Source organism: Columba livia, chromosome 1 (genome assembly GCF_036013475.1).
Source record: "Columba livia isolate bColLiv1 breed racing homer chromosome 1, bColLiv1.pat.W.v2, whole genome shotgun sequence".
Taxonomy (NCBI): domain Eukaryota; kingdom Metazoa; phylum Chordata; class Aves; order Columbiformes; family Columbidae; genus Columba; species Columba livia.
Window position 1 is genome coordinate 147063189 of NC_088602.1, and position 8713 is coordinate 147071901.

General features: G+C 47.9%; 1 protein-coding gene across 7 annotated transcripts in view; it reads right to left on the reverse strand.

Annotated features, from left to right (window-relative positions):
• The window catches only part of CACNA2D4 (calcium voltage-gated channel auxiliary subunit alpha2delta 4), a 129756-nt gene extending 121746 nt beyond the window's left edge, over nucleotides 1-8010 (reverse strand). For 3 of the 7 annotated variants that reach the window (XR_010467226.1, XR_010467225.1, XM_065036203.1), the window contains exons 1-2: nucleotides 7594-8009; nucleotides 2224-2305 (exon numbers count right to left, since the gene is read on the reverse strand). Coding sequence is in view for 3 of the 7 variants with exons in the window: in XM_065036203.1 (XP_064892275.1) it covers nucleotides 2224-2305; nucleotides 7594-7700 (189 nt within the window). In the remaining 4 variants the exon portion in view is untranslated. Of the gene's footprint in view, nucleotides 1-2223; nucleotides 2306-7593 lie in introns of all 7 variants that reach the window. The other 4 variants (XR_010467227.1, XR_010467224.1, XM_021284716.2 and 1 more) reach the window with 2 other exon arrangements.
• Between the last annotated feature and the right edge of the window lie 703 nt (nucleotides 8011-8713).

Here is an 8713-nt window from a genome sequence, read left to right on the forward strand (position 1 = left end):
ATCAAATAATCCAAATTTGTATCTTCTGCCTCCTGGAGCTCCAGCACCCACCAGAGATGCTGTAGCATGTCACTTTGCCTCTGGCACTACCACTTGGGAACCCCATAGAAGAACAGGCAATGCAGAAGCAACATCAGAACTTCTAAAAGCCAAACTTTTGACTGCATTGATATCCCACTACAGCTGCCTCAATGATTAGGGCATGAAATACCTACACTAGTGCTAATAATTTTTCATTGCATGGTGGCACATTTGTCCTAAGAAGAGCTGAGGATCGGTATAGAGTTTTGTGATGGATGCTGAAGGTCTTTCTTGGCCAAGCCTAGCAAAAGTGATGCTCTTTTCCTCCAGACAGAAAGCAGGACTGTGGCAACAGGGAAACAAAGGGCAAGGCAAGGCAAATGATATCCAGATCCTTTTTTTATACAGGGATGGGGAAAGTTATTACTAGTCAGAAGACAAAAATCAGACACCCAAAAGGCCAAAGAGGCAATGTACAGCTTGTGTTGAAGAGACTAATCAGAGAAAGAGTAAAGAAAAGGAATCACAGCCACATGAGGTGGAGAGGGGACTGCATCCCTTCAGATGTACTCAGCAGCCACCAGGCCCCCTGAACAGCATTTGAGAGGTGCTGATCCATGAGCCAGCACTGTGCCCTTGTGGCCAAGAAGGCCAGTGGCATCCTGTGGTGTATTAGAAGGGAGGTAGTAGGTTCAGAGAGGTTCTCTTTTCCCTCTACTCTGCCCTGGTGATACCACACCTGGAATATTGTGTCCAGTTCTGGGCCCTTCAGTTCAAGAAGGACAGGGAACTGCTGGAGAGAGTCCAGCGCAGTGCAACGAAGATGATTAAGGGAGTGAAACATCTCCCTTATGAGGAAAGGCTGAGGGAGCTGGGTCTCTTTAGTCTAGAGAAGAGGAGACCAAGGGGTGACCTTATTAATGTTTACAAATATATAAAGGGTGAGTATCACGAGGATGGAGCCAGGCTCTTCTTGGTGACAACCAACAGTAAGACAAGGGGTAATGGGTTCAACTGGAACACAAGAGGTTCCACTTAAATTTGAGAAGAAACTTCTTCTCAGTGAGGGTGACAGAGCACTGGAACAGGCTGCCCAGGGAGGTTGTGGAGTCTGCTCCTCGGGAGACATTCAAAACCTGCCTGGACACATTCCTGCGTAACCTCATCTAGGTGTTCCTGCTCTGGCAGGGGGATTGGACTAGTTGATCTCTTGAGGTCCCTTCCAATCCCTAACATTCTGTGATTCTGTGATCTGTACAGCCATGCTGCCACAGTGCAGAGCTCACAGAGCCTGAAAGAATCATGGGATCATTTTGATGGGAAGACAACCTCCAAATCATCGAGTCCAACCATTAACCTAAGTCCGGCACTAAACCATGTCCCTTAGAAAAGAGAAGCAATCTGATTGAGTTGAAGATGTCCCTGCTCATTGCAGGGAGTTGGACTAGACGACCTTTGAAGGTCCTTTCCAACTCAAACTATTCTATGATTCTGTGACATCAGGAATCAAAGGTACCACAACAACTTCTCTACAGCTGCAAATGGAAACATTTACTTAAAGCCCTTGGAGCCTTTAATACTGGTAGAGAGTTAAGCCCAGTGGTGCCTGTTGTTTGGTGACCGAGCCAGGCATGCCAGGCTGGGGAGAGAGGCAGAGCTCTGCACCTCTGGAAGGTCACACCTTCCAGGGTGTCTGCCTCAGAGACTCTGTCCAAAGAAGAGTTTTAAAGGCACAATTCAAAGAACTGATGAGCTACTGGAGGAAGACAGATGAGGAAGCAGCAATAAACAAGAGTGCCAGCTGGAGAGCTGCAGGAGGGGAGAATGAGCAGGAGGAGAGGGACTGATATGCACTTGGGAAGGGAGGAGTAAGGGGTCAATGTAGAAGGGCACGAAGTGATCATCAGAAGGGAAACATGATGAGTACTCTTAAATTTATTTATTTATTTTAAATGGGACAGTTCAGCTGACATTTGGCTGTGGCTAATGAAAGAAGAAAAGGCATTAGATGTATCCCCCTCTGCAGTTCAAGGGGAATGGCCACAGGGAATCACTCTTTGGGTATGGATATGAACCTGCATGGTTTTGCAATTTAGCTGGAGACCTGTGTGTTTTGCTTTTTTTCACCCCAGGGGAAAACTTTGGAGGACTACATGGGGAGATGACACAAAGCCAAGGGAAACCTTCACAGCTTTTACCTACCTTCTGCAACAGGAGAGAGCCTGAATACTTAGTCACGATGGAGTACAGCTCCCCACCAAAGGCATCTGCCCAAGACTTCACCCTAAAAAGGGGAAAAAATGAAAATCAGTGTTGGTAATTCGAAGTCAGCAGAACTGCTTACTTCCTCAGACAGGGAAAACTCCATCTTCCCTAGTATGACCCCCCTCTATATACATCTCTAAGCCACTATAGTGATAGTGACGATGCTTTCTCCCCAGTTTGCTAGCCAGAAAAGCAGTGAGGCAGGAGGCAAGTGCTGCTCTTGGACATTCTGCCCAGGACATCAGTCAGCAAGGAGAAACATGGAGTTCTGCTGGTCTCGGTCACTGCATTTTGACTGAGGGTGGAAACCATCTCACCTAACTTTAGAGGCACAAAAGTTGTATGTTTGGTCTTAGGTATCATCTGTTTTCCTCTATTGTTAGCAAAGTGAAATAAATAGCTCTGCAAACACATATTTGTCTTCATTGCTGGCAGACAGAGCCTGGGGTGAAGGGCTAGACAGTGTCAAGACTGAAGAGAATTAAGTGTCAGACCTGAAAGGAATTGTCAAGATTCACCCCTTGGATTCAGTTCCCAGATCTGCATGGGGCAGAGACTAATGAGCCATAAGAATTCACTGCTTTCAGTGAAGATACTACAGCTCGATAATGCCAGAGTAGATTATGCACCTCATAATTGTAAACCACCACTCACATTTTTGCCATGCTGTAAATAACTGATGATAGCAATACCACATGGAGAACATAAGGATGTTGAAGAGCAGCCTGAACACTGAGCCATCCAAATCAAAATAGATGGCTCTTGTAATTGACAGAACACTTCATCAGAAATCTGTTACATGATTCACATTAGGCAGTTCCACCTACATACAGTTCCTTCAACAAGGATTCACTTAGGAGAGATTTATTTAATGGGATAAATAGCCTGCTCCACTTACCAGAATACACTACTTATTTATGGGGTGCAGAGTCTTACCTATGGCTTCCAGTAGATTTCTTCCAGTCCTAAGCAGACTTTAGCCCCAGAGCCTGATTTCCTAGTGCATTGCAATACTTTTTTGATAGAATAATATGCCAACACAGAGACAAGCTCTGGAGTAAAGCCAGCACAGCAATGGTGGAATAATCAAAACAGCTAACTTTAGCCTAGGAAAGTCTGTTTAGGCTCCCCTCTTGCAAACAGACACACATAGGCAGCTATAGGGGATGATTTGGATCATACATATGGCTTCTGCTCTGAACTGTACCTCTCTCTGCTGCCTAGAAAAGGAGTACAATAAGAGTGGGTGCCCTTTTTAATCACTCCTGAATTGCCAATGAGGTGTTCATTTCTAACCACTGAGTGTGATCCAGCACCAGCTGAGCTCAATCAGAGCAATGCTCTGCATTTTGTTTTGACAGCCAGAGCTTTTATCTCTTCATTTTATTCTTACAGAAAAAAAGAAAATAGTATTTTCTAGGAGACAAGGATTCATTGTCCTTATCAGAGTTATGCTAGGGAGCCTAGAATAAAAGAGGTAACCAGACACAGGGACCCCATGGGAAGCTTTTCTGTTTGTTGTGGTGACTAATGCATTCCCTGAGGTGTGTGGATCTCTGAATCAGCATTTAACTCGATGCACATCTGCAGCTGCTGATTTTGTAACTTTCATGTATAAGATGTTTTGTGCTGATATTAATGCATATTCTCCAGTCTCCTCACCTTTTACTGTAGAAAGAGAGCACCTAAACATGGACTTTGGGTTATTAATGTTAGCAGGGAGGTTTATTTTTACCTCATTTCCTTGACAAAAAAAATGAGGTGCACGTGATCCTGGTCTTTCTGTTTTGTGTTGTGTCTTTAGCTGTGTGTGTGCCCCTATTCTTCCCAATTATTAACTTCAGCCGAGTGGGGCAGAAGAGTCTGTATATCAATTTCTGATTAGCTGGTGTGGTTGGGCAGCTTCAGCAGGAAGATGCTGTTATTGAGGTAAAAGGTCCACAATATGAGCTTAGCAATGATCAGCCAGGAGAGAAACCAGATATAGACACAGTTTCATAGTAGATTCAGCCCTGCTGCTTGTGGAACTGTTTGTTTGAAAAGTCCTAAAGTCCACGATGACTTGGGATTCTCTGCTTTCATAAAAGCGGGAAAAGGGAAGGTCATCTTTTAGCTTTTGAGGCTGTGGAAAAAGAAGCCAAAGTACGTCAACCTTGAAACTTCCACTAACAGCAGAATTCAAGAAAAAAAAATCAGGACTTGTGTAATTTTGCGATTTCTACATGGGTGCCCTCGGTGTGGGATGCTCAGCTGGGGAGAGCTTTCCCAGCCTGCCTGAGGCAGCAGCCCCACAGCCACATCTGAGCGGCTGCTCCAACTTGGGGGCTGATATTTCTGCTGATCTTGAAGCAGGTCTGCAAGGCACCATGCTGCAAAATCCGCTCACCCTGGGAAGAGGCAAAGGGTGAGAGGAGGAGGAGAGGAGGAAGGAGGTGCAAAGGCATAGAGGAGCAGAGAGAGGACCAGAGACTGGCAGTGTCTGTCTGGCTGGAAAGTTATGGAGCACAGAGGACTGAGAGGGCACAGAGGTCCCAAAGCCCTGTGTGTCAGGGCTGAAGAGTGGGTAATTAAAAATATATGGTGGCATTTCAGGGAAGCTGAAGATGAGGCAAGTGAAGAGACAGAAATATGCTGGCATTTGCATATTTAAAAGGCTATTATTTGTCAGGGAAGGGAGTGACCTAAGGGTACTGGTAGATTAAGGGCAGCCTGCTGAGTTTAAATAGGTTTCCTTATTTTTTTCATAAACAAGTGAGAGAAAAGGTCAATCTACAATTCATCAGGTTGCAGGGAAATTTCGCCTAAACCTGCTGGTTCCACAAACTCAGGATCAGATGCAGTGAGGCAGTAGGGACAGCCTAAAGAGGCCATACCATATTGACCTTCACGTCTCCCACCAACATTTGCTGATGTTTCTGGAACCCCAAGAAGCAAAGGCTGAGCAGCCAGCCCCAAATCCTCACCATCTTCACAGCTGCCAGTGCTCCAGCTTACAAGCAGGACAGTGTCCAGGAGGAAAGAGGAGGTGGTTTCTGTGCTGAACCTGCACCCCAGAAGCGTTGCTTGTAAGTGAATGTGCAGATTTTCACACTGCTGGCATTAAAGCAGAGTGAGATTTGCAAAGATGTGAATAAGTTGTCAATGAACTGAGGGTGGTGCAGCAAAGCCAGGCACAACTTTGGGAGCAGCACAGGCTGACTGGGCCTTGTGTCATTTAACTGTGATTGAACCCAGCTGGTGTTTAAAGGCCTCATATCTTGTGTCCTCAAAATGTCCCTGTGTAATCTATGGAGCAGGTCCATTTTCTACTGATTTACTCCCTTTAGTCCTCTCACCAGTGTGTTCTTCTACTGAAATTTCATTCAAAAAGGCCAACTTTTATGTTTTAGTTAAAGTCATGAGCATATTTGAAACACCAGGAACTAATTCAGCTCTTGGTCTGGTTTCGGTACCAGGGGAGAAAAGCTCTTTTTCTATTGTTTATTCTTGTACATGAATAAATTCCAGATCATACAAAGTGACGTAACTCTTTTCTCAGTAGTAAAGGGCTATCACATTATAAACAAACACATCAGAAAAGGATTTGGTCAGAGATTGCCTGCCTGTAATCCCCGCACTTGTATTCAGTGGTGAAAACAGCAGAAAGGGCAGGCTGTCTTCTTAATGCCACAGATTTCAAGACCTAAAGGTATTTCCACGCAGTATTTACCCTGGGCACAGAAAGCTGATTTTTATTTTTTGCAGTTTGAAATTATCAAGAGGTTGGATTTTTTTTTTCCTCTATGACCTCTGTGTCCTTTTTTGTGCAACCCAAATCAAAAGCACTTTGTTGAGGAAGGGCTTGATAGTGCAGCCAAGAATAAAGTCGATGGCAAAGTTTCCTGAGATAAAGTCAGCACAATGCTTGGTAACCACATGGGCTGTACTGGTGAGCACATCTGCAAGGGTCTTATTGGCACTTTTTGAATACAAAACATTTTCTCAGTTTCAGGAAAGGGCTTGAGCCGGCTCTGGTTGGTTTAGTGGCCATATCTCCTCCTGAAACTCCACAGCAGTGTTGTCTTCTCTCCAGACCAATCTGCTGTCCTGTGCAGACAGAAGCTGCCCCACAACAACTTTTACCAGCCACAGTGCTGCCATTTTTAATCCTTATAGGATTTAACTTGCCTAAATCAGCTTAACAAGGTGAAGTTTCTATAAACTGGGTTTGCTGAGGGCTGTTAGCCTCCTGCCAGGCTGCTGGAGTGGGCTGTGCTGGTGGTGGGGACCTTCCCAGCAGCAACCATGACGAGACCAGCACAGGGTGGGTGACCATGACGGAGGAGCCAGTTGCACACACCAACAGGCACATAGGCGCCCCGCAAGCCCACAGCCAGAAAGTTGAATCAAAATTCCTTGTGTGCGCACTAGCACCTGGCCCCAAATGCAGCACCAGCACAAGACACGGCTGTTCAGGCTTAGATTTTCGTTCCTATGCTCCAGAGCTCTGGAAAGAGCTATTGAGCCCTTTGTAGTAAGGTGGAGCAGGAACAAGCAAGGAAAAGTACCGTGGCCTCTTTCTTCTATTTAGCCTCCCACCACTAATATCCACTGACATCCACACACATGAATAAACATGTGTGTGTATTACTCAGGCTGCATATATACACAAAAGCCTTTTTTCAGACTTCAGTATACCAGACCAGTGCACTGGATCAGCGCCAGTGATACATTTGGAGCTGCAAACCGTGCACTGCACAATCTGGATATCCTGGGGATACCTTCCGAGGCCAGATTCTGACCAGGGCTATGCAGCCCCAGGGTGCCCCTGTCAGGCTACAAACTGGCAGCATCTGCTGGAACTGCTCTGCTAAACTGGGGAGCTGCTAAACTGGAGCCATTTAAATCTGCCTCCATGGCTGAATCGCTACAAGTTGCACCAGCAGTGGGGTTCTATGGACGTGCCTTTAACTTGTTTTGCCTTTTGCCACAAAGTGCATTAAGCAGAGCATTAATAAATGTCAAAGTGCTTAACTAAAGCAGATGAGCATCATTGCCTTGCTTGATGAAGGTGGGAAAATGGGGCATTGCACTCGTGCTAGACCTGAGAACTGAATTTGTGGCTCCCGTGCTCGTGTCTTCTCCCAGGAGTCATCACCACCATCATAAGGAACAGCCACCACCCCCCTGGCAGTGATTGTGCCCATCAGAGGAGCCTGCATTCACAGTGCCTGCCACCACTGGGGAGGCACTCCCACCCACCCATGCCCACGGCATCACCCACCCCACACCAGGAACACCCCACGCCACAGAGAGGGGAACACTCACGTCTCCAGCGGGATCTTCGTCTGGGCCCTGGTGGAGGGCAGGAGGCAGAAGAGCCAGAGCATCATCCACGGGACGGCCCAGGGCCCCATCCTCCACCTGCCAACCATCAGCAAGGGGACTGGCCGGTGGGGTGCGGGGGCTCCATGCCCTTCCTGCTGCCCTGTGGAGGGTCCCACGTGGCCCCCGCCATGCTGCCGGGCTGGGTGCCCCGCTGCTGCGGGGCCCAGCCCCGGGGTGACCCCGGCTACCTCTGCCCCGGGAACGTTGCTCCTGATGCCGAGTGCCGTCAGGGGTCTCTGGCTTAGGGCAGGCGGCCAAAAACTGACCAGGGACCCTTGTCAGCAGGGACCCATGGGTGCAGTGTGTCTCCGTGCCCCGAGGAGCGGCTGCGCCAGGAGGGAGCTCTGCGCTGGGAGCTGCAGCGGCTACGTAATCCCCCGCCAGCCCCTTAATCCCCTCGCCGAGCAGCAGCAGCCACAGATTTAGGGAAGTGGAGTGGGATAAAATCACCCAGGATTACTCTGATTCCTGAAGACGGGTCTGGGCTTCTCCAGCCAGAGGTCAGGCCATGCCTGCTTTGAAGGGTTGCACCCAAACCCTTGAACAAAAGCTCCCAACCTTTGATGTCTGTCTGGCAGGCCTCCCTGTTGCACTTTGGGATGCTGAAGGGTCACCCTGGCACCACCCCCTTCCACTGGGGAAATGGGGTTGGGAACAAGAGCATGGGGCACCTGGTGGGCTCCTGCAGGCACCAGTGTGTCTGTGCCATGCTGTCACCTCATGCTGAGGTTTGCAGGGGACCAAAGAGGGCCGGCAGAGCCGGTGCCTTGGCAGTATCCAGTCCAGGTCACAGAATCACAGAATGGTTGTGATTGGAAGGGACCTATGGGGATCATCTAGTCCAACCCACCTGCTAAAGCAGGTTCACCCAAAGCAGATCACACAGGAATGTGTCCAGGTGGGTTTTGAATGTCTCCAGAGAAGGAGACTCCACAACCTCTTTGGGCAGCCTGTTCAGTGCTCTGGCACCCTCAAAGTAAAGAAGTTTCTCCTCCTGTTTAGATGGAACCTCCTGTGCTTCAGTCTGTGCTCGTTGCACCTCATCCTATCACTGGGGTCC